The following is a 26,376-nucleotide window of genomic DNA, read 5'->3' on the forward strand; positions in this document are numbered from 1 at the left end:
CGTCATTGACGAGGTCAATGACTGTTTTCTTTGACATGCGCAGCAAAGACAAATTTTGTAGATTAAATCCAGACGCACGCGTATTATTGTTGCGTCGTTATCGCGCGCGTTTAGCAAATCGACGCGCCGTGTCGCGTTTCGCGCGACGATGCGACGAAATTTGAAAAAGATAAACTCTGTAAGCTTACTTCCTAATATCGCGCTACGTTTCATTGCAGACTTGCCATCGATATCGTGGGAAAATCCTAAGACGCGTCAAACGAAAATCAACCTGCGATCTCTACGTTTGACGCATCATGACTCGAGTTTTCGCGGAGGTAAGATCGCCGTTAATTTCTAACGATCGACGACAGATCGAATTCGCTGCTCTCCGGAAGATATGAGCGAATCATTCCCTCCCCGGGTCTCGTAAAATTTTAGAAGATCGTTTGTGGCGCCTGGTTGTGGTGCAAGGTCGAAGAAACTGGTACGCCGGCCGCTGCGAGGCACTCCGCTCGATGTAGGTCGTCGTCTAACTGTTCTACGTACCGTTTCTCCGCCCCTGGAGACTCTGTATCCTTCGACAGCAGCAACAGCAACAGCGTGAGCGGATGTAGCAACACCTACACGATGATGTCCGTATACCTCACGCTGTACGTTATATCTCGTTACGGTAATATTAGCGGCAACGCGATCGCAAGAACTCGGTGGCGTGCACGCCCTTCTTACGTCTTCTTCATTGGAGAGGATTTCCCTCGTCGCTGTTGAAAACTGCTGAAAACCAATTATCATTAATACAAAAAATGTCTTTACAAAGCAATATTGCGTTTTTCCGCCCGAATAGGTATCAAGTTAACGTTTCGACTTACTTAGTCTTCTTCAGAACGCAATGAGAACAAATATAATAAAATTACATGTAAAAAAATTAAAAAGATGAATAGATGTCAAAAATAAATCAGAAATTGAATATTAATCTCGTAATAATAAGATTTGATAGAGAAACTATATACTGTCTCATTTTTCGATTATTAAACTTTTGAACTTGAGTCCGACCATGAACCATAGTTTTTTCATCCATGCGATTGTTGTTCCGTTTATGTATTATTGTATTTAACCATTTTATTATGAGATTATTATACTATTTTTTATTTATTTATGACATCTATTCATCTTTTTAATTTTTTACATGTAATTTTATCAGATTTGTTCTTATTAGGTTCTGAAGAAGCCTAAGTAAACGTTAACTTAATATCTATTGTTTCTAATAAATCAGTTTTTATTTAAATTAACATATCCTTTGTCGTTGCTCAAAAATTGGCCGTTTGACTTTCACACTTTGATAAAATAATTATATTATATTTTTATATCATATTATATTTTATATGTTACATTATACTTTTAAATAATTTTTTAATTAAAATATTTTCCTCACGCACTATTTTTATACAGATTTATATCTGCCTGCAGCGGAATTCTTTAGATTTACAATTATATTACTACTAATGACGGTTCGTGTACGATTTATATAGCTTTTAACATCACAAAGGCAAAGTTCTGTAAAAAAAAAAACGTTTGATGGAAAGTGTATTTTGAACGAAGATCCATCCATTCGCGTTGTGCCGTCTTCGCGCGACATCCGTCTTTTACAAATAAATGCAGATTTCCGTTATCCTTTTATCTTATTGGACACCAAGCCGGGTTTTAGCTATCGCCACTCTGTAATCATCCGCTTCCTCGTTTCTTCCTCGCTTCGCGGACGCGCGGCTGCGGCGTTCTCCTACTCTTCGGGTCATTTCGATTCCTCCACCGCATGTCCTCTTGCCACCTCTTCGTCTTCGCTCCTACCGTCCTGACGACAAGGCTGTTCAGTCGTTATACGACCTTCTTCCAGGGTTACCAGTCAGGGGTTTCCTGCCAGTTTCCCGCGGCTCTGATTTTTTTGTCCTCGACGCGCACCGATTGCGTTCGCAGAAGGAACGTTTTTCCGTCGTCGGGGACTAGCACGAAACTGTTATACGCGATTACTGACATTCGGATCAAATGTGTTACATGGAAAATCGTGTGTGGATGGATCAGTAAATAATCGCAAGAGCACCAGGAATCGCGTGGAGCCGAAGGGAGGCCTCGATCTGTCGGCGCGTCACTGTTTCTTCACATAATCGAGGTATAACAGAATGCTTGTTTTGCAAAAAATTATTCGTCATATTTACACAATTAATAATAAAACGCTTTTCGATGCGATGTGTTCAGTATAAGTTCGTCAGGTGACTAGGTCTAACGATTGAATTGAACGCGAAACTATTAGAACCTGTAATTAATTATAATATGTTGACAAATAATTGATGTGACAATTCTCTGTCTGGATTAAAATTAAAATCCTTAAGGGTCATCGGATTGCATAAGTATGGAACAGCGAGATCTATCATTTAAGAAAAAGAATGTACCAATTGGCATCCTCGAGATTTGCACGAACGTTATTATACATCCTTCGCGAACAAGCCAGAGAGGATGCAGCATCCCAAATCCAGGGCAAAATGATTGCGCGCGTAAAACCGTGATTCGCCATCAAGCACACCGCGTGCGAAATTGAAATTACACAATTCGGGGGCAGGATCCCCCCTGAAGCGGGGAACAAAGTGGGTCATACTGACCAACATCACCTGGCCGCGTCCCATTCACCGTGTCAGGAAATACCGAGACACCGGGTCACGACCACGGACGTTACGGCCCGTGTTATGAATGGTGAGCGGCGTTAGACGATTTTAACGGGCGAATATACATGTCACCGTGCAACGTTATTCGACCTGGATATTAAAGTCAGATATAGGATTATCAAAGCCGTAGGACAACTCGGAGGAAACGTTAAAACAGATCCGTGCGGGAAGCGTGTAGAAAGACAAAAGAAAGAGACGATGCGATGCCGGAAGACGTGGAGGAGAGAGGCTTGCTGAAAACCCGTTATACATTGAAACGGAATTCCACTTGACGTAATATAGTCTATACGTTACAAGGAATTTATCGGAATTTCTAGGTTGCGAATTTGCATTTATCCCGAAGACAGATCCTCTCAAAAACTGCGCGTACATATTGTTATCTATTTATGCCACTCACGATCGGCTTCGGTCGAACGGAACTTGTTTGGAGTAACGGCCTTACATTTATAATTAGTATCTCATTTGGCATGATACGTTACAGCGTAAGATGACGCGTTTACAGTAATATTTCCGGAATTATCACAACGTATCTGATAAGCTTATCTAATTGTGATCTTGCATAGATAGACGTGTATGTGCGTTACAAATAGATTTAATTATGCCGCTATGTTTAATTTTACTAGATGTGGGTCATATGTCGCCTTCTTTTTAATGCATTTCTTTCGCTGTGCAAAACGCGACACCCGCATTTGAAATTGAGATAAGAACCATCACGTAAATACTGGAACAAATGCAGAATGCTGGTGTGAGAAAAAGAATTCATGAAAAGGAAAGCCAAATATTGCATTGTACAGATTGCATTGTAAACTATTTTTGTACCTTAGACGTAAAGAATTGTATCTTCATTATTATGAATTTAGAGAAAACAGAGTTCAAAGTAGAGTATTAAATAGGGAAGTGGTGTATTTTTTTCTAGATATAAAATAAAAGCATCAAATTGATTTATTGAGTTTTTAATAAAGTAATTTAACTGACATGTTTAATAGTATAACACGCTGTACCAAAATTAAGGCACACTGTGAACATTTTCAATATGACGTTTTCTAAACATTCTGTTCTAAACATCTTAGGAACTATAGTAATAATAGGCATAAGACTCTTTAGCATTATACAATTCAAGCTCCTGTTATATTAAAAAATTTTATTTTTTAATAAGTATTAATCCGTTTTTACAAAAAATGAAGATACGATTCTTTACCTCTAAGATACAGATTTTTGATGCCCCTGGACTGATCATAAGCGATAATTTCCAGGCATCATATGTGAAAGATGCGGAGACGCCTATGGACATTCCTCGCCCTTCTGGCATGCGTGTCGGGCGAGTATCTAATGGGCGGTCATCTGGATAACAATGCCGGATCAAAGAGCCGATCCGGCAAGCTCGAGAGCTCCTCCACGTCGAGACGGAAGATACGTCTGGACGACCTTGACCTGGATCTCGTCGCGGCGGAGAGCACCGTTGCCGCTGCCGCTGGCGATCCCGCTGAGGCCTCAACCGGCGACGACGGGGACGCTCCACGTTACCATATCCCGTATCCTTTCGCCTTCAACGGCGGCAAGCCGTTCTCCCTGGAGAAGGACCCGATAACCGGTAAGATCGACTTTGCGAAAGCACCGCCTGTCAAAGCTCTCAACTATACCGGTCGTTATCGCGAGCGAGGGGATAAAGAGAGTGAAGACGGCGATGACTACGGAGACGAGAATGAGAACGGCGAGGAGAACGCGGGACAGGAAAGAATAAGGAGCAAGGACGGCCACGACGTCAGGCCGAACGAGATCAACACGCATACGCCTAACTTTCACGACTTCCTGAACCTGCCCGTCCATTATTCCTCGGACAAATACGGGAACGATAAGTACCCGTTGATCTCGAGCTCGTACGCGAATACGAAGGTGCAGAGCGGCGCCAACAGCTACAGCACGTACAATCACAGGCTTCATCATCCGGAGAGCGATATGTACGTGCTTCCCGTCAAGAGCCCGTACCCGCCGGTAACGAAAACGAGCACGTACAGAACGACGATTGTCGACGATCTTAAAGCGAAGTGGACGAGCACCACGAGCCGTCCGTTAACGACTACGACTTCCGCGCCGCCGATCACGACGAATTCATCGCGCATCGTGCTTTCTACCTCAACCAAGGCACCCGCTGTAACCACGTGGAAGCCGTCCAGTACCTCGGTCACGTTTCACCCGATCGACCGTACGGAGACGGAAAACGAGAAGAATCTTCTGCCGATAGAGAAGCTGCACGCGGGATCTCATCGAAATCGAAGCGACGTTCCGGCGCGGCCTGCGAGCGACGAGGCGACGGAGAAGACGCCGGTCGCCACTCGTTACAAGGACCAACCGAATCTCAACAATCTCGTGCTGTCCCACGCGAGACCCGAGACGAGACCGTCGCCGCAAAACGAAGAATATAAAGATTCTTATGACGCTTACGAGTCGGACGGTGAGGGCGACGGTGACGGCGAGGAGAACGATTACTTTTTATTCGGCGATTTCTTAAAGGAGGATGTTACGTCGGCACCGTCTACGACCACTTCCAGGACAACGACGGCTGCGAGCACCACCACGACGGTTACGGCGTCGTCAGCGGAAACCACGACGTCGACAGTCGCGCCTTCACGACCCGTATCTTCGACGCTGCCCACGTCGTCTCAAGAAGACGTGTCCGCGAACAAACCGTTGCAATTCCCAACAATGTCGCAACACCCTTTGTCTTTGAACAACGACAGAAGACAGGGCGTTACGGAGCGTTACGACAGTCACGGATATAGACCGAACCCGGTAATCAAGGAACCAGACTGGATAGGACCCGGAGTTGCGGTGGAGAGCACGAGTAACATCGTGATACCGCCGGATCATGATACCGTGTCCTTCGTCCTAGGAAATCGCCAGAACGTCGACGGCGGTTATTATTCGGTCGGGACAGCCGTTGGGGAGAATCCTTACGGCTCGTCCGAGACCGACGCTCTGTTCTGGCCGCTTCGCAACGATCCACACGAGCCCACGAAGGAAGTGAAACACGAGCATTTGCCGGTTTCCGTTACCGAATCGAATCTCGATCGCGTTACGCAGAAGTGGCCGCCCAATTCCAGCCCTCTGAAGAGCAGCAACGAGCAGCTCGACCTGACGAGACCTCAGAGTCCCCTTGTCGCTGCCACAAGCACGGTAGTTCACGATACGAAGAATCTAAACAAGGAAAAGGATGCCGGCTATATCATTTTTCCAGATGACGAAACGAAGAAGAACGTATTGACGGAAGAGCACGTCGTGATCATAAACGAGGCTGATGGCAGCATTCACGAATTGCCACCCAAGACGACGTTGACGGCGACGAATAGAACGAGGCTCAACGCCACCCAAGACGACGTCGTCGGAGATCTGCCGCAACTCGCCGAGGACCTGGTGCCGCCCGCGGAAAGTCCTAGACCGCCGTCCTATTACTATCATCATCAGCACGATACGTCGAGGCCGAATCACTCGAGGCCGCCCGTATCGAGATTACCCTTGCCGCCGCGTATCAAGCCACCCTCGGGGTTGCCGGTGTCCCCGTTAGACGCGGGAATAAGGAAACGTCCGTACTCGCCGGACACGAAGCTGCCCAACATCCTGCCGCAGTTCCGTCCTAATGCGAAAGCGTCGCACGGTCATCGCGGGCCGGATATAATAGGGACGATGCCAGCCGGGCAAGGCATGTCCACGAGAATCAGACAGCCGTTGCCGGCTCATCCGTCGCGGAGGCCTCTGCCGCCGCCGCCACCCTCGTACCTTCAGCGCCTGAATCCACCGCCGCCGCCGATCCACGCGGTCAGACTGGCCTTCACGCCGACCTCAAAAGTGGACAGCGTAGTCCTACCTCACGAGACGGAACCGACGATACGAAGGCTCCGTCCCCCGTCCGGGGTACCGTTCGTATCGCGGGGCGGCCTGGAGGAGAACGCGCCATCGAACAGATTGCTCACTCCCGGCAACGGTGACGGCGAGGGCGGCGAAAACAGGAAGGAGGATCGCGGCAAAAGTGAAGTCGTGGACGAACGCGAGGTCGAAGGCGGGGAAAGATATCCAGAAGAACCGCCGATGACCCCGCCGAGACCGCCGCTGTTCCCGAAGCGCAGAACGGCGGATCCGCCGCGCGTCGCGACCTTGCAGATGATACAGCATCACGGCGAATTCAGCGATGAGGGTGACGAGGGTGACGAGGCGCAACCCGTGCTGACGCACGAAGCGGAGCGCAGAAAATCGGATAATCATGATCCATCGGAAATACCGGAGCAACCTGTGTACGTCGTGTATCCGGTCAACACCGCGGTCAACATACATCCGGACGATTCTAACGAGAAGGACGGCAGCGTCGTCGTGGGTACGCGGGGCCCTCAGCGACCGCTACCACCCGACACGCTGCTTCAGAACGAACCGGACGACACGCACAGCGTCTACAACGGCAGACCGATCGCCCTGGACTTTCCGTATCCGCTAGAACGACCCGATCTGTCGTCCGTCTTTCCCGTCGGCGTGAAGGAGACGCCCGTACTGATACCCAACGAGCAGCGGCAGCAACAGCAGCAGCAGCAAGCTTCCGCTGCCATCGCGAACGAGCGGGAGAACGAGAAGAACGACGCGGTGAACGTAATCCCGTACTTGCAGGACTTCCTGCCGTATCGAAAGAAGAACGAGGCAGCGATCTCCGTGACGTTGCATCGCACGGCGTCGATCGCGACGTCGTCGTCGTCGAGCTCGACGTCAGCCGCGTCGACGTCGACCTCGACGCCGATCGCTTATGTTTACACGCCGACGCACGCACCGTATCCGGCACATCGTCTCGACGAGATTCTCGATGACGACGACGTTGCTGCAAACGTCGACGCGAAGCAGACGGTGCTACTGCCTTCGCAACAGCCGTCCAGCTCTTCCAGCTCGGCACCGGCGCCGCAAAACTTCATGGCTCCTTTCGTCGCCAGTATGAGCGCCGAGACGCCGAGCAAGAATGGCTGGAGCGTCGTCGAGCCACCCGCGGCAGCGGAGAGGAAGTCGGACAGCGACGGCGACGAGGCGAAATCTGCCGACTCGGAGAACGACACGCAGACCGAGAGGAACGAGTTCGACCCCGATAATTTTAAGCCGCAGCTCTTCGGTGGTTTCAAGCCGCTCTACGAATTTCCTACGGAGGATGTGGAGCGTCACGACGTCGCTGATGCGGAGTCCGAGATAAACATGCCCAGGCACGCCAAGGAATTGCTGCCTGTACCTGATAAAGGATAAACTTGTAAAATGTAAAAGACACCCGGACACTTTGCTTCTTTTCTCTTGAGTCTTGCTCTCGGACATTTCGCTCTTACTTATTACTACTCTTCTCGCGTATATGTAAACAAAAACGTAATATGTAGACGAAAGCGAAAACGAAACATACGCGCGTAGCAAAGAGAATGAAGAGCGAATGTCTCTGCGCGCTGCTCGATGAAAAGATGCTTCGTAGTATCGTAGTAGAGCCAACTCGAACGGTAGAAGACTGTACTCCATTTTCACTCCGCTTATAATGTATTATTAATATGTAAGAACGTCGCGATATAAAATAATATTTAATTTATTGCAATTAAATGACTAGCATTTGTTAATCTCTGTCTTGTAGCAGTGTTAACATTAGTAGTCAAGTATTGAAATATGTAGAAAATATTGATGCACGTATCGCTAAGGATGAACGTATCGAAAGTATCAAAACGTTGAATAAAAATATCAATAAATATTAATATAAGTTTTTCACGAGCAATACTTTTGTAATGTGTTTTGTGCAATTGTGTATTATATTCATTAGTCATTCCCATTGAAAAAATCCAAAAATTAAACCTTGTACTTCACGTAATTTCTTATTTATATTTATATTATTATATCGCGAAATTTTATAATACTTTTGGTCAAATCATATTATATTATATATTTACTATTTTTTTATGTAAAGATATTTCTCATGCAAACGTATGAAAGATTAAATTATCTGAAAATTATTCAGAATTTTTTAAAAGGAAAGGAGATAGGAAAAATTAATTTTTGGCATTTTTTCTCTTATGATATTTTCTATTGTGTACTTCATCATACAGTCTTATATAAGTCTTATATAAAATTTTTACTTAAATGCATACTTTTAGATTAGAAACTCTTGCACCACACGTCTTACCCAAACAGTCGTAGGTCAAGCTTGAGAACAACGTCACCGCTTTCGACTTCATGCAAGTTGATCCTTTTCTGAATTGGCCCGCAAGAATTTTTACTGTCTCTCATTATGTCGGCCACTCTGATCTCAGCGCGACCAAGGAACTCTGCATTAACAACAATATCGCGGACATTGAAAAAGTTACAATTTAGCGATTAAAAGATTAATTATTAATCTCGTGTAAAATATTGTACTCATAAAATTATTCAATTTCCATAATGAAGATTGTTCCAAAGACTTACCATCAGGACTATAGTATCCTTTGTCGAACACAGTGATGCAAAGAGTATCCTCGAGCAAATCTTTTACTTGGAATTGCATTGAAGCATCCCACAAAGGGCAATCACTTCCGGATACGACACCCGTTCTTTCTTCTTGAGAACCCATGGACACTTTGCAGAATGCATTACACTTCCCTAAAAAAGAAAAAACGCTTGTATATGCATATGAGTAGTCTATCATCATAAACAACAATTCTAACGTACAAAAATATATTTTTTTTTCCTTTCAAGCGTTAGTAACTTTGCTTTTGTGCAACAATTGCATAGTCTTCAAAAGTTCTCCCAAACATAGTATACTTACCCTTGTCCACCGATTTTTCAGCTAAACTTAAGTCCTCCCAAACATAGTATACTTACCCTTGTCCACAGATTTTTCAACTTAAAAGCTTAATCTTCCTTGTTGTAAAATTGATATATTTTAATAATTATTTCTCATAGTTAATATCCCTTTTGAAATAACTTTTTGTCATGCAATTACGCTCTCTTCCAATTTTTTTATTCGCCAAAGCACTTAATTTTAAATTAATATATAGTGTGAAGAACATTACTGTCTTTTATAATTAAGTCGTACCAGAGACATATGAATAACGAGTTTAACTTACAGCATGGAAAATAATCGAAATAGAGAAGGAAACTGTGCAGTAGAAACACGTGAAAATTATCAAAATCAGCAAGTGCAATAAAAATCAATCAAACGAGTCACCATTCCACATGAAATACAACTACAGTTGTTTAGAATTGTTTTATAAAATACAGGATCTCGATACTTTACCTTTCCTGCCAATGGCAAGATTTTCAGCCTCGACAACTGCTAGCACCAGTCTACCTTGTGGAAGTCTCCTGCGAACTACAACACCATGGCAGGTTTCTGTTAATAGTAAAGCGTGGCATGCAATTGTAATCTTAGAACTGATACAAATGTTTTCTGGCTTGATTTTTCACTAACGCACACGTGTTTCTCGTCCTATAGACACAAAATTACTATACACACTGTTTTGACATAACCTTGAAATTGCAGAAGCATTAAGCATAAAGCGTTAAAAAGCATATCAAGCTACACTGAGAAAGACAAGGTGCAATAACAAGCAACCTAAACCATTGAATCCTTACCGGATGGAGCTTTTAAGTTGAAACCTTCGAGCACAGTGACGAGAATTCTGCCGCACGCTCCAAATTTCGCCTGTTCTGTTCACCCACATAAAGTGAGTAGTTATTATTGAATATTGAATTTATTAAATAGCTCAATTATTTATGCAAACGTACAAGCTCGACGTCAATGTGTATGGGTATGTACTAATAATGTACAAACATTATATGCTTATAAATCGCGTCGGAAAGCAATTTACAGAAGTACGAATACACGATGTTCGATAGGTTCAATGCCTGATTAATTATCGTAATGGTTACTCACTTGACCGCTGTCTTTGCAGGCAATTCTGCTCATTCTCCAGAAACTTTTTGCGTGCTTCCACAATTCGTTTCGACCACATTAAACATTCATTCGCAGACGATGCTAATAATATTATCGGCTTCTTTTGATCTTTCAGTCTTATTGTTAGAGTTCTCAAAGAATTGTCCGCTGCATCACTTCCGCTCAGGCTACTGGTTCCATCGCTTTCTCCAGACAAAGACAATTCATTGAGAAATATTGGCTACGAAAGAAAAAAGTCAACTTTTTGATAACGGCATTGTAATCATGAGAAACTATTTGACTTATAAAAATATTCCTCTCTAAAGTTCGAATACATACTTTTCTGTACATCTTGAACTTCTGATGCTCGTTACGTTCGAACGAAAATTGTTGACAATTTAAGGAAAATTTCAATGGTTGAACGAACAGTAGAAAGTCATTCGTGAGGAAGCTGACGAGCTCTTTACCACTTTTTGACTGTAACAAAACGGCAGTAGAATCATGTGGCACACAGGTCTGGAGAATCCCTGAAGAGATAGTTACCTTATGAAGTATACCGAAATGTAACAGTTTTCGCAGTCCTACGGAATTCGTCATGGAATTAAAGACAAGCTGCTCCTCAAGGCCGTCACATATAACATGAGTTTGCAGCCATTCCAATCTGTCAGAATTTTCTTTTTCCCCAATGCTTTCGTTTACCTACGTGATGTACAATATTAGATAACACAAATCCGTAAATTATTCTATTCTCCTGTGTACTAAGATATATTACGATATATATAAGCCTAGTTTACACTGTGATTACTTGATACGCGTATTAAATAGTAAATATAACTAGTAAATTAGTTTAATTATTGGTTGATCAGCTCAAATATACTATTTGATACGCGTATCAAGAGATCGGTGTAAACTAGGCCTATGTTACTTTGCTTTATATACCGTTTATATAATACACCATATTATTTTTACCTGAGTACAAAACTCCGTGGCTTTGGCCAGTGCTTCTTGCAGATACTGTCTATCAGGATGATCGACTGGCGTGTAATCTAAAATCTATAATTACCATATTACATATATTACGGCATATGCGACTACAATTATCTGCAGATAAAAGCGAATACCTTCTTGATGATGAGCGGATACCTCGTTATCCTTTGCATCGGCTTAATTAAAAACGAGCTTAGTGGCATCCCCTTCGTTCGCGGATCTTGCTGACATACCTGCGCGACCTTAACGAATTCCGGCGAAGTTTCCGTCAAACGCTGCATATACGTCGCAGCGGGTAATTGGCTGCTGCAAAATCTTATATAAGGTGACATCCTAGGTATCTGTGCAAAATACATAAATTGTATGTAGACAGATTTCAATAACCAAGATGTTTCTGTGTCGCACATTTAAAATTGCACTTACATTTTCACATAATACATCGCCGATCATTCGTATTACGCCGTTATAGCTGTTATCCCTTCGTATCCTCAAAGTCCTGCAAGAAATTCACTCGTGTTTCTTCAGTGATTTTGACATCGATAGAAAGTATACTCTGTCATAATATACTAATGAATTCTGGTTACCTCAAGAAGTTATCGTTACATGCGATAATATCTCTCGTATTGATAAATATCCTCTCTATCTCATCGATACTTAGGACTAAACTTTCGATTAACGGTTTCTCAAACACCTAAAATGTGCAATATACTTATATAAATATACCAGATTCCCCGAATCTCCTTTCATTTTCATCGATCTTCTAATCAATTTGGAGTCGCGCGTTTTCTTTAGTCGTCTTTTATCTCTTGAACATGCGTGACGTTAAGATTCGAATTAAAATCTTTTTGAAGCTTAAAATTTAAAAATAAGATTTCGTTGTGCATATGTGATTGGCAATATCTAATTTCCAAAGTCACTTATTTGCACTAATGAAGGAATAACTTTTCGGCGGGAAAGTACTCCAAATTGACATAAAGAATCCTTGGATGAAAGGAGAGAGAACCATACGTCATTCTAGACTAGAATTCAAAGAAGAAAACGAAAAGGAATACCTCATGTACTAATCTCATGTCTTCTATGTAAGCTTGCTCAGTCACGATTAGCTCTTTAATGTGTTCCTGGCGTTTTCTCTCCATGGAATCGTGACATATCGTTGTATCGAGCATCAATTCATTCGCTACACATAAAATATATACAAAAAAGATGTATCTTCCGCGTAAAATCGTCATTAAATGTTCTTTTTAACTTGTATTATCTAAAGCGGGAACACTGATTCTCATTCTCAGAAATAATAAACGTAATATTTTGATAAAAGTATTTCGTATCCCATTGGAAGTACATTGCGAAAAAGAGAGAAAATATATGTTGAGACAATGTCGATAAAAAAATGCATTATGAGCGATAATACCGAGTAACACACGATTCACAAAAATAATTTTACAACAGACAGATATTTTATTTCGATCAGCGGTGAGATGCGAACGTATCCGTGTATGCACATATGGATATGTTTACATATGTATAAGAACATCGGCGTACATATGTGTGTGGAAACACAATATAATATTTCTATATATATATATGTATATAAAGTGTGAACAAGATTCGTATAGTCACACAGAATTGTTCATACTCTCTTACAACATTCTCCACTACACGCCAGATTACACCGTATCCTATTGTGAGACTTCAGATGAGGTTCGATATTAGAATAAACAAACAACTTGCAAATAGTAACAATCTTAGGAGTATAACGCACTACACGGCTACATCGACTAAGGGTAACCAGTTGCACAACTTGCTTTAGACAATCCCGCCGCGTCACCATCTGAATAACGTTACGCTGGACTGGTTGTCTGGAATACCTAATTATTAAGCACACAATTATTGCCACTGTGACATAACGTATTTACTCGCTTCTGTCGTGGAGGATTACATAGAACGCGTAAAAGTTCTCGCAATAGCAATAAATAAATACGTTGTGCGCTTGATTTCTCGCCGAATTAGCTGTATCATCTTCGTTTCTCTAAACGACCTTATGATTGGAGCCTCAAGGGAGTCTCTAAGGAAGCCAAGACCGATCATACTTTTGCGAACATTCGTAAAAATGTTCATCGAACGTTAAATTGTCAATGTTGTATCAAAGCTTCATAATTGCGTGTACGCTGAACTCGGTGCAAAATGTAGGCTCTAATAGGGTTCTCAAGGATCTTCTTTTTTCTTTTCTCGGAAACAATAAACATTTGAATATATCTTTTAATATAATAAATTCTTTGTAACGAAGCACTGTATGTTAACGGGATAATAGTACAATACATTACACGAATAAAGACGTTGACTGTCGATTACGATCCAGGAAATGAACAGTCAGTCGATTAACACATACATATAGGAATGCGATTCGATGGAAAAACTGATTTACAATAACATTACTCACTGAATCAAGTGGTCAACACTATCGTTTACTTATAGCTCATTATTAGTGATCCTCGGCAATTATTGTTCACGTACGAGTGCTAATTTATTTAGGCTCTATCGTAAAAGGCTGTGAAGAAGGAGCACATTACCCTTAATCTCTTCAGTTATTTACAGCAAATAAAGTACTCGTTACTCGTGCGAGATAGAAGCACTAAAAATTGAACAATCATTGGAAATTATGCCGAATCTACAATGAGCAATTAAGTCGTGTATCGCTTTGCTTTACTTGACTTCTCTTCCCGTGAAATTTCTATGCGAATAAACAGAATACCTTTGCACAATTCGCTAATTTCTTTCACTAGACGTAAGAAGCCGCGCGCAATGTCAGGCGTCGAATGAAATTGTGTACACTTTTGGGACATTTCTGGGCTCCTTCTCCTCTTATATCGCTTTCGATCGTCGCAGCTAATCACCGGCTGCTCGATCGTGAGATCGTCACACATTTTCTAGGCCTCAGGGTGAGACAACGCCGTGATTTCTAACGGCCCGCGATGCGTACCATATAGTAATGTTGACAAAAGACAAAACGTAACGCAACTATCGTTGCTTTTCTAACGACTATTTCTATTTCACACAACTGTGATCAACGCAAGTATTACACTACAGATGAAGGAAATAACAGAAACACAGTGATAAACCTTAACTTCTAAGGGACGATCGAATTAAATACTCGAAATTTTGATCGACCACCAAAATGTTCCGAAGCAAGAAGAGACAAGGACACTATCCTAAAAACTTGCTTCTTCCTTTTTCGAAAAGCATTTTTCACTTACACAATTTGATATACTTTTATAGACCAAGTTCCTTAAAATAAACCTCTTAAACGTAAAATCGAGCTGAACATACATTAATCCGCACATGAACGTGGACATCATCACGGGATGCAGTATGCATCCAACATGAACTTAACAAATCACTTAAACATTAAGTAACAATAGTATTCGTACCATGACGTAATGTTAAATATTTCTAACGTGAATAAGCTAAGAATTTAATATTATTGTTTCTTAATTGTACGTCAGCATAGATAGAGAACTGAGGTAGACCTTTGGTGTTGGTGCAGATCAGGTGGTCGTAACACTAATGAAACGATTGGACTTGGTACATGCGCGCATTATTTTTATGCAACGAACATAGTATTCGGATGGAAATTCGTTTGAAGATGTAAAACGGTTAAAAGCTAAAATGTCGTGACCCATGTTAACAATTCGAATGATAACATTAATGAAAGAATGAGTGCAACCCCGCACCAGAGGGAAAGGCTTGTATAATATGTATAGGTAGAGGCTATATTTATAGAGACGAAGAGCCAACCCTGAGTCTTTCTCCCTGCCCTTCTCATATTAATTTTTTCTTTTTCGATTTACCCCCCCCCCCCTCTCTCTCTCTCTCTCTCGCACAAACACGCACACACATACACTCCTTTCCCTTCTTATTCCCCTTTCTCTGTCTTTCTTTGCTCACTTTTTTGCTTTTCTTTCTTTTTTTCATGCACAGTGTCTCCAACGATGAGACTTCTGTTGTCGTAGCACGCCGTGCCGAATGTAGGAGCTGCTATTGTTCTTATTACACTTCAGGTGCTTTTAATTTAAACCAGCAATGCTGTTCTGCTGCTCGGCTACCCTTTATGCTGCGTGTTAAGCAAAAGCGAAAGATATAATTAATAAAAAGGAGATTACAAAATGCGCGAATTATAGACTAAGAATAAAAAAAACTGAGGCAGTTGTTCTCTTCAAAGCATCTCTTCTAATTTTAACATATTAAAATTGTCGTTCGAGAGAATCATAGAAGCATAGAATTATACAAAGTGTTTTGCTAAATAAAAATTTCTATTTCTTTCTTATAAGGCTTTCCGGATTAAAAAATTTGCAATTAAACGCACAAAAAAAAACAGCGAATTCGAAATTTATTAAACGAACAAGAATTCTATTCAGAAAACGTTCTTGTCAGTTTTGTTCTATTTGGGAAAATATAACAGCCATTGTAGGATCTTTAAAGACCGCGTTCATACAGATTAATTACAATCTACAATAATCTACATATTATATACGAGTAATAAAATCGCAGGTTACATCTATCACAATTGTTAACTGTTAATTGTTAATCGTAATATCAAGGAAACGGCTACCTCTGACGGAGAGACGGACGGACGAACGAATGGGTAGACATGCAAGGCAGACACGCAAGCTGTTTCGTAAACTGAGAATAATCTGTCGCATCCGTTTCTATTTCTATTTCTAATGTAATGTCAACCACAGGCGATAAGTGTGTGAACGATCTCTTTATGCTTTTGATATACCAATAACCAGTGCCATACACAACGCATATGCATTAGAAGAATGAGAATAATGTCAATTATTAAAAAGTGCAAGCGGGCTTTGTTTGAGGACAACTAAACGCATCACTTTTACACAAATACTTACATTACAAAAAAAAAAGCTTTCCAATGATATCATTAACTCAGACAAGGTATATAACTGATGGAGAAAATATATTCTTCGATATATTAATCTACATTGAGCTTATAAAAAATGCTTTCTCTTTCTCTCTGCTAACGCTCCATTTACAACAATATATATTAATCTAAAAGATGCAGGAAATACGCTACATACTTTCAACTTTACTGTCTTACAAGCTATTAACTTATAATATAATGCTAAGATTAAGTATATTTGATAATAATTGCAATAGCACGCTCCATCTTTACTTATTCTACGAGTTATAAAATGATGAAGTACAGAATAAGTGAAGGTAAAGCCTAACTATAATAAAATAATATAATAATAACATAATAATAATAATAACTATGATGACAACGATGGTGGTGTTGATGATGATAGAAATAATAATGGCAATAGTGTTGATAATGAAAACAACAACAACAATGATAAAAGATACAATAAATAAATAGTCGTTTTAATTGGAACTTGTTACACCTGACGATCGTCCGCCTATCTGTAGCCAGAAGTTATATATTTTGCATTTTTATAATTTTTATTTTATAATCTATTAGTTGGTTCAATCACTCTCTCTCTCTCTCTCTCTCTAATGTTTATACGCGTGCAGTCAGTACGTGTGGAAATTTAATATAAGTTAGCGCTACATAATTTTCTCTGTTCACACTGTACTTGTGAGGTTAAAAAGCTTAAGGTGATTCTAGGATTAAATTTCGGCAATCACGTACGAAAGGAATACTTACACATAGGTGATACGTAGTTGCTCGGAAAGACGCCGGATACGCCGTTCAATTCGCCTCTCCACCATGATGCTTCTTCCTTAGCGAGTACTGATATAACGTCACCTTTCTCGAAGCTTAATTCATCCTCATTTTGTGCTTGGTAGGGATACAAAGCCATAACACGTTCTATAAAAAAAAACACTTATGCTATAATTTTAGCCCGAGTAGATTGTTCTAAGAATTAGAATTTAATCTAAACATATAAGTATAGTTTTGAAAAAATTGTAAGATAATAAATTGCAGAATTTATTTACCAATATTTGGATCCGTTGGAGAATCTTGATATCCTTGGGAGACAGGTGTACTTCTGTTACTACTACTGGTTAAGGGTTTAACATAAGTTGCTGGGAACCAACCAACTTGCCTCTTTTTACCGCGTGCCTAAATAAACAATGCGCTAGTTATTACTTAACAGTATGATAGTTAAGATAAAAAAAAATTTGTATTCTTTCTACCTGAAGCTCTCCTTCCCACCAACCGCTGTCAGTCTTTTTACGAATCATTATTAATTGTCCTCTTTGCAAATCTAACTGTTCTGCACTTGTTGCTTGATAGGGCGCAATAACTTGAACAATTTCTGGTTTCCTTCCTCTCTGTGAAAAAAAGATTTTTCTCTTAAGTAAAATTAGCTTTTCGATATATTGAAACAATTCCATATATTGAAAAATAAAAAAAAAAGTTTTATATAAAATATAATAACGATAAAAATGGATGTAATAATATGATCAAAAATACCTTATAATACTGCATTATCGGGATGTCGGAAGCACAAAAAAGCAGTAAGCAATTACACTCTTATAATAGAAAAAGGTCAAATTGTGAGTACATTAGAAGTTTTTGCTTTTACCTGCTGAGCGGCCATAGCAGTAAAGTCTGGTAATTCCGCTCTATCCTCAGCAGCTGCTCTTTCATCTTCTAACTGCTCTGCCGTTTTCTCTACCTACGAAATAGAAGCACGCTTTATAGTTTGTCGTATTTAATTGTAATAACACGCTCCTTTACTTATTCTACGAGTTATTAAATTATTGAGTACAGAATAAGTGAAGATAAAGCCTAACTACAATAAAGTGTCTTTGTCTTATTGTCCGATATCAATAACGGATAAATGGATTAATAACATTAGCATTTCAACACGTACAGTTAAATGTGAGATACAATTGCAAACGCAATTTGAAATAAACAATTACGAATACGCACTTGCGATGCTGCGGTCGCCGGAGTATCAGTTTCACTCTTAGCACCCGCGGTTGCAGCAACATCAGTGGACTGAACGTTAGTAGACAAAGGCGCACCCTAACACACAAACCCGTGTTAGAAACTTTCAAGCAAGCTTTGTTAATCCAAAATTTTTGAATTGACAAAAAAAGAAAACAGAAAAAAATAGTTGTCAAAGCAAGCAATTATCTTCAACTTTTGAATAAATTAATGATTAAAAATTAGCCAAAATGAAATGCAAGACATTTCTAATGTACCTGATTGGGAGCGTCGCACTTCTCTACGTAATTAGAAGGAAAGATTCCACTTTTGTTCCCTACACAACCGGTCCACCATTCGCCTTCTTTTTTCGTAACCAATATAACTTCCCCTTGATTAAAATTGAGATCGCCGGTTTCGGTCGAATCGTATCGATAAAGGGCAACGTAATATTCATTGAGACCTTCAACCGCGGTGTCTTTACTGCTTGCGATTATTTCTTTCACGTACGACTTGGGGAACCAACCCTTATTTCCAGTACTGGCTGAACCGTACCACCAGTCGTCCTGAATAAAATAGATACTTTAGAAAACGTATGTATATATGCGTTATCTTTCATATAATAAATATAATAGTAACCTGCTGCTCAGAAACATTGATAGTTTCTCCTTTTTCAAAAGTAAGATGTTGTTCCATAGTAGGTCGGTAAGGAAACAAAGCGATAGCTTGTATGTTACAACATGTACCTAATCCTAAAGTAGGTATAATAGCCTCTACTATCGGGGCTTCTCCCCCTAATGATCCCGCATCGGATACGTTCTCGGGAACTTCTGCTATTCCTCTGCACAATCACAATAAAAAGGCCAACACTTGGTGATATATGGAATGATACTCTTGATATTATCATCAAAAATGAAAACAACTAACTCTAACGTTCTCTTCTCTAGACTGTCTTGTTGTATAAAAGTACGTTCGTTGTCCAAATCAACTGTACCAGTATCCACCGGTTCCACATAAGATTCGGGAAACCAACCAGTGTGACCACGAATTTCTCCCGCCATCCATCCTGGTTCAGCATTTTGCACAGGTGGTACCTAATAGCACGTTATATTATATTAACTATTCACTTATTGAATCAATTTTCTTTTTAATAATGGCAATTCTATTGCGTTTATTGTATTTACCAATATAATATCACCAGGTTGAAACGATATTTCGTCTTGATTTCGCGCTACGAATTCGTAAAGGGCTCTGTATTTGCGGACGCCCACAACGGCAGCTTCATTTATTGAGCTCTCAGTAGTTTCGTTGACAGGCCAAGCTGTGTCACTAGTGGGTGGCTCTCCCCAACCACTATCTCCCCACGCAGATGTGGCAAAGTCAGCAGCTGAGGCATGGCTACCTGACCGAAGTTCGATTACTTTCTGCTTCTTCTCATCAAAAGTGACATAGAGCTGTTTACAATCTGTCACTAGATTCTTTATTTGGGTCTTAATATCCTCGAGCTGAGCGTTATTATTTTCAATATCGGACATTTTAGAATCAATCTGAAAAATACAAATTAGAAAGTAGAATATTGATATCGCTGAAGTTAAAGTCCATTTATGCAATTGACAAATGTTAGGAGCATACCTGCTGTTGTAAATCTGCTATTTTATCTTTCATCTGCTTAAGAGTAATTTGTTTATTGTCGAAGGCCATTTTAATAGCCTCTTGTCCGGCTGCATCTTGCGCCGCATTAATTTTATTTCTCGCCTCGATACGTGCTTTCTCTTGAGTCAGCGCGAGTAATCTTTGATTTTGTTCCCGAAGTTTATTCTTTAACGCGGCCATTTCTTGTAACTGCGTGTCCCTCGTTGTTCTCATACCATCGATAGTCGTTTTGACACCTGACACTCCTACCCGAGTGTCACAAATCTTTTGTGACAATTCCTTCACTTTGTCGTTCTAAAAAGTCAGGAAAGGCAATATAAGGTTTGCTCATTGAAGTATTATCTGGATCAATTATTTGAAGTACCTATATATCTTTTTAATATACTTACAAGTGTTCCAAGTTCGATGGTCAAGGTCTGATTCCTCGCTTTTAACTTGAGAAGAACGTCCTGCTCTTTTTGCCTCTGCGCTTGCAATTCTTGTGACTTCTGTCGTTCCCACTCCAATTGCCGTTGCCTCTCCATTTCCCTAAATGTCGCGAAGCAGCGCTGCTTTTAAATCCGTACAGATACAAATTTATCTAATAATATCGTATAATGAACTTACTTGCGTGCCGCCTCTTTCTGTTCTTGCGCGCGTTTTCGTTGTTCTTCCTTCTCTTGTTCGATTTCCTTTTGCCTCTGCATTTGCTTTTCGATTTCCGCTTGTCTACGCCTCTCCTGCTCTAGTCTGTATCACAAAACATAAAGTTTTTTCCTGTGTTACGCTTGATTAATGAGCAGTCCTACTTGCCTTATTTTCTCCTGTTTCTCTGCCTCCTCCCGTTCTTTGCGTTCCCGTTCTTCCTGTTCCTTCCTCTGAATCTCTAACAGCGCTTTACGCCTACGTTCTAATTCCGCTTGACCTTTCTCAAAGTTCTCTTTACGTTTATCTTCGAATGAAGTCTGGAAAAAGACACTTTTTTCCCTTCCGTTTCTTTTTGCGCAAAAAGATATTTTTATATTAGACACGTACCTGTGGCATGCCCGCTAATGGATCAATATTTTCTGTTGCATTTTGAGACAGCGTTAAACTGCTTTGACGTTGCCGTCTAAATGTAGGTGGGATAAGTTCTAGTGGAAGCGGCGTAGGTATAGTCTCGCCGACTTTAGCGATATCGCAAAGATGCATTGCAAGCACAAATTCTTCGGAGCCTAAACGTCCATCCGAATCCATATCAGATAGAGCCCTGTTGACACACATTTTGGAAATTTATTTTTTGTTCTACAATACGTACAAAGAATGTTGTTTCATATGCTATTTTGTAGTAGTATTTTGTTACTATACCATATTTGAGCGAGTATGGGTTGTGGTAGTTGCGACTGCACCATGATATTTCTTGCTTGAGGCCCAGATAAAAAGCCCGATCTCGTTCTGTCCCAAGTATTAAATAATTGAGTATACTTTAATTTAGTCTGATGCGGCACCGCCCATTCCGTAGACTGCGGAGAGCCAACCGAATGCTGGCTGTGCTGCGAATCCATAGAGCCTACTCTGTCTATACTTGGTGGACGTGCCGTTGTACTCAAAGGTGTATTCGTAGACACTGGCGTTTGTGTAATTGCGCCATTGACCAACGCGCTATTTGCAGTTGTCGAGGACACTAACGGTAACGGTACTGAAGAAGCAACTCCAGTACCTGGAAAAAAAATAATGAAAATTAATATTGTAATAAATGCAAGTACGATCACGAGATATTGTTTTGCATATATATACCAGTATTTATTGATCCAATGGATGGTACCATACTAGGAATGCCAGTCATAGGAGCAACCATACCTGCACTAACCATGCCTAACGGCTGCGTCGGCATTGGTTGTGCCATATTAAAGGCAGCCATTGGTATAGGAGTTGTGTTTAAAGGGGCGATTGGTGCCACTGATGGAATACCTAATTAAAAATTATTAAATATATAAAATTAAGTAACTTATGTTTATATTTTAACGCATTCTTATTTTTTACCTATTCCAGCGGCAGATATAGATGGGGACGAAGAAATGACTGAGGAGCCAACGACAGAAGTCGTAATTTTCATTGGCGAGATTCCCGCAACAGGACTATTTGGAAACGAAGGTGGTGCTGGTTTGGGTGGTGGGCCACCCGTTGCTACCACAAAATTACTCCCTGAAATAATTCCGTGTGATTATTATGTATGTCAGAAAACAGTTGTGTAAATGTCCGATTATTTAAATCCAAGCGACATTCATTATTTCTGTTCGATAAATTATAACAAATATTAAAAAAAAAAAAAGACAAGAACAAGCAAAAGGATTGTGCCAATGCTTTCTTTCTTCATAGCATGTCAATATTAATCGAGCGATATAATGAGATTTACTAGTAATTGTGTTAGCCATAAACAATACATATTGGGTTTTGTGGTAACATATGTTTATTTAAACATACCAATATTTGTGGGTGGTGCAGGTCTTTGTGGAAGACCACCGGTCGTGGTATTAAGGGAAGGTGCGACTCCTTTTTTTTGCCGCGTAAAGTGTAAATTTATTATTAACAATATATAATTGTCGAAAATGAAGAAATGCAAATATAATTACAAGTACACAAACGGTACATAAATGTAAACCCCTCAAGTAGATAATAACTAAAGAGTTATCATCGACAAATAAAAATTTAAATTCTACGATTAGAGAATAATATCACGATCTTTCCATTTACATAATAACATCCAAAGTTGTTAATGCCATCGCTTTTATCTCTATGTTTAAGCATGAGAACTATCCCGAGTTTGACTTTTTGTTGAACAATATTAAAATTCTATACAATAATCAAGATGCAAATGGATTTGTTTTTTCATGATAAGTATACTTGCTAAAAAATCTATCATCGCAAAGTCCAACACCTACCTACACGTGTAATAAAAAAATAGTAAAATGTACTAAAAAGATAACGAATTTTTAGTTTAAGCAAAGACTAATATGTACTTTTGAAAGCTTTCGCGGCGACATAAATTTCTGAAACGAGCAACATCAAAAGTATAAGCTGTGCATTTACTTGTATATTAAAGAAATCATAATTATCTCATAAAATAATATTATAAATAAAGCTATGTCAGACATATTTATAGACATTCCAAAATTACGTAATATATTTAAAGTGTAGTGTACATACATACACAGCGAGAGAAGGAGTTTGCTTTACATTATATTATTAACGTAACAATGTTGAGGAATAAAATGGTTTGAAAATGTTTTAAACTAAGAACACTGTCAAGCGATCGAAGAGAAGCTTGCTTCAGGAAAAAGAAAACAAACTGGCTCATAAAACACAAAACATTCAGTATGATTAACATACCCACAGAAGGTGGCGCGGGTCGAGCGGGTGGCTTAGACGGTATATGAGTTGTGGCATGTGTGCTTGGAGCCACATTCTGTCTATTTTGTTGTAATGCTGTGTAGTATGATGAATTATGAATAACACACAGATAAATTATGTTTGATAATTAATGTTTCATGGCCAAAATAACAGCGATATATCCAATTTAATTCATGAAAATGACAGATAGGGCTGACAGACATGATATTGTAACAATATATGTTGGATATTAGTGGTACTGTATTTATGTTTGATACATCTGAATGAATCTAATAAGCGACGAATATCTGAGTGAGAAAGAGGAGAATGTACCTCTGGGTGCTTATAGACGCTCTTACAAGTCTCTTATAAATCGAGATCTTCTTTCTGTTAGTTCATGAGATATCACACAAGCATCTAGCTGACAATCATTGATCGAGAGGTAGAGGAGAGTGAATAACACGAAAATGAATCAACGTTTAATGATATATACCTATAAGGGTGTTTCCAGCCGTGGGTATCGCGCTTGCCATAGGTTGAGATACCATCGGTTGATGTCCGCTTAAATTTACTAGAGAGCTAACGTTACTTGGAGCGGTGGAACCATTTGACAATCCAGTCAGACTAGCGTCGCCTAAAATGTCTCGTGATGTAACTTCATGTTTCCCGCACAAAACTATTCTATTCACCTACCGATTGAGAAAGACTTTAAACTCTGTATAAGAACGGGTGGCAGTACTTTGGGGATTTCGAAGCCACGCAGTTTCAAATTGATCAACTTGCACGCGATACTGAACTCATTTACATCCATCTTCCCATCTGCGTCTGTATCCGATAATGCCCTGTAATGTACAAAAAGATTAGGAAAGAATTAGGAAAGCCTTATAAAGGTTTGGGACAATAAACAGCATCCTTAAGTAGTATCTTTACCATATCTGTCCAAGAATGGCAGGTGGGAGTTGAGATCTGAGAAGGAAACCTTTCGCTTGTTCGCCAGTAACAATTCCATTGATTGGCTTTAACGACTCAAATTGTTCCTGGTATCTCATTCTTTCTCTAGGCTGGATCACCCAGGGATCCATACCTGTGCATCAAACACAATATTTAGAACAAGCGGGCCGTAATTTGTAATAAAATCATTCATTTGCGAAAGCACCACGTATAGCTCTTGTCCAAGTCTGTCTATACTGATAGAAGTTGCCAATGTTACAAGATAAATTATCTGTCTCAATATAAGAAATATCGAGCGTGATAACGTGTATTACAGATGACATAAGCGATAACAAACTGATATTAATAGACGCGCAAAATAGTTAATAGACGACTGACAGCGGGGAATAATAAGCGAGAATTCACCTGGTGTCTGGGGGGTGACCATTTTTTGTAGGGGGATCGCTGTTCGCTTCTTCGGTAGCGGTATCACTCGAGGCGGTATCACGTATCACGTTAGAACCTCGCGTCTCTCGCGATCGAGCGGTTTGGCGGCGATAGTTCACGCCAAGGTTAGCTTAGGTTAGGTCACGGTGATCGATCCTCACCTCGACGACCTCGCGCGACGGGATTTATCTGCTAACGAAGAAATCGAGTCAAGGGGGAAACAAAGACAGCCGATCAGGGATCGAGTTGCGCGATTTCTACTCGCGATCGGGGCAACAATCTCGGCACAACGGCGGAGGATTGTCCGAAATATCGAACGCTGGACCGCGCACGTCGAAAGAAAAAAAATAGGTGATCTTTATCGCGGACATGCGAAGGGCGCTCGCCGAATCAACGAGATCCGCGTGCGTGGCCCATTTCCACGTCGCGAAATGCGAAATCGCTAATCGCGCACCGCCCACCGTTGTGTCGGTCGTTCGCCATCAACGCCCCTCATCGCGCGACCTACGACCCCGCCGTGCCGGGTCGTCTCTCTACCTGGGTGTCGATGGTGTCAATCCACCTGCCTGCCCGTCCTCGCGTTAATCCAACTGTCAATCGCGGCGTCCGTATACTCTGCCGCGTGCGCGCGTGCCGAATCGAACAACGGCGAAATCGATCTTCCCGCCCCGCGCGGGAGGGAAAGAGGGACGGGAGAATCTGGATCGCGAGGAGCTGTGTCGCTGTGTGTGTGCCTCTCTCAGCTCGGCGCGATCGGGTCGCGATCGAGGGGAGAGCGAGGCGAGCCGATCCGCGACGAGATGACCACCACTGACCGCCGTCAAACTCACCCAGCTCGCGGTGGCTCGCGGCCGCTCGTGTGCAACTACTCGCGCACGTCACTTGTCAGTTTTCACGAACGCTCGGCCGCGCTCGGGACTGTTCGGCGAGAATCGATATCCCGCCTCCGAGACTGATTCCTGCCTGCGATCCGCGGCGAAGATCGTTTGGTTCCCCGAGAGAGAAAGAGAGAGAAGTTTGGGCGGCGATAACCCTCTCGAACGACGAGTACGGAATGTTGCCGGAAGCGCGGCTTCAAACGTTGCGAATGAGATTTAATTGCCGCACAGTCGCGAGCGATCGTCTCGCGAATTGCGACGAACGTTAGAGCGCTCCGTCTGCTGGAGTCTGGAGCGCACTTCAGACCGTAGCCGCGAAGGTGGCTCATCGACGACTTGCGAATCGCAATCGCGCCAATCGTGGTCATTTGCGAGCTTTCGTCGACGCTTCCTGCCACTGCGGGCGAAATAGACGAATGTATCGACTATCGACGCGATAGCGAAATGTCAGGGGTGCATTTTCAGGAGGAGAGGGGGAGGGGAACAATTAATCGGCTGGACGGACGGCCGGCCGATCCTATACTATACTTCACGCACCGATCGGGCGAGCGCGGCGATACGCGAATCGTACGACACCGAATTACGAGTGCCCGAACGGGGTACGCGTCCTTGGCGATAATAGATATT

General features: G+C 41.3%; 2 protein-coding genes across 15 annotated transcripts; one reads left to right on the plus strand and one right to left on the minus strand.

The window, feature by feature from the left end:
* Positions 1 to 55: 55 nt before the first annotated feature.
* LOC112455534 lies at positions 56 to 8,463 on the plus strand. 2 transcript variants are annotated; one of them, XM_025017508.1, is made up of 4 exons: positions 56 to 317; positions 421 to 632; positions 1,871 to 2,143; positions 3,947 to 8,463. In XM_025017508.1, exon 4 carries the CDS (start codon positions 3,963 to 3,965, stop codon positions 7,956 to 7,958), a length of 3,996 nt encoding a protein of 1,331 aa, XP_024873276.1. In that variant the 5' UTR covers positions 56 to 317; positions 421 to 632; positions 1,871 to 2,143; positions 3,947 to 3,962; the 3' UTR covers positions 7,959 to 8,463. The 2 variants fall into 2 exon arrangements, with proteins under 2 accessions (XP_024873276.1, XP_024873277.1); XM_025017509.1 differs by lacking the exons at positions 56 to 317; positions 421 to 632 and having other exon boundaries at positions 1,437 to 2,143.
* A 273-nt stretch (positions 8,464 to 8,736) lies between these two features.
* LOC112455538 (intersectin-1) lies at positions 8,737 to 26,175 on the minus strand. 13 transcript variants are annotated; one of them, XM_025017515.1, is made up of 37 exons: positions 25,702 to 26,170; positions 24,851 to 25,060; positions 24,425 to 24,578; positions 24,188 to 24,336; positions 23,988 to 24,128; positions 23,495 to 23,590; positions 22,589 to 22,657; positions 22,148 to 22,309; positions 21,902 to 22,075; positions 21,473 to 21,824; positions 21,161 to 21,374; positions 20,939 to 21,090; positions 20,753 to 20,875; positions 20,536 to 20,674; positions 20,126 to 20,440; positions 19,678 to 20,040; positions 19,421 to 19,587; positions 19,133 to 19,334; positions 18,772 to 19,059; positions 18,497 to 18,592; positions 18,147 to 18,239; positions 18,035 to 18,043; positions 17,755 to 17,892; positions 17,554 to 17,680; positions 17,261 to 17,425; positions 12,636 to 12,760; positions 12,168 to 12,274; positions 12,007 to 12,079; positions 11,718 to 11,924; positions 11,566 to 11,649; positions 11,140 to 11,295; positions 10,936 to 11,073; positions 10,597 to 10,837; positions 10,296 to 10,370; positions 9,958 to 10,032; positions 9,147 to 9,320; positions 8,737 to 9,010 (listed from the first exon to the last, which is right to left on the minus strand). In XM_025017515.1, exons 2-37 carry the CDS (start codon positions 24,870 to 24,872, stop codon positions 8,865 to 8,867), a joined length of 5,511 nt encoding a protein of 1,836 aa, XP_024873283.1. In that variant the 5' UTR covers positions 24,873 to 25,060; positions 25,702 to 26,170; the 3' UTR covers positions 8,737 to 8,864. The 13 variants fall into 13 exon arrangements, with proteins under 13 accessions (XP_024873283.1, XP_024873284.1, XP_024873282.1 ...); XM_025017516.1 differs by having other exon boundaries at positions 24,851 to 25,063; XM_025017514.1 differs by having other exon boundaries at positions 25,409 to 26,170.
* Between the last annotated feature and the right edge of the window lie 201 nt (positions 26,176 to 26,376).

The sequence above is a fragment of the Temnothorax curvispinosus genome, unplaced genomic scaffold, assembly GCF_003070985.1.
Source record: "Temnothorax curvispinosus isolate PA1 unplaced genomic scaffold, ASM307098v1 QBEX01006162.1, whole genome shotgun sequence".
Classification (NCBI taxonomy): domain Eukaryota; kingdom Metazoa; phylum Arthropoda; class Insecta; order Hymenoptera; family Formicidae; genus Temnothorax; species Temnothorax curvispinosus.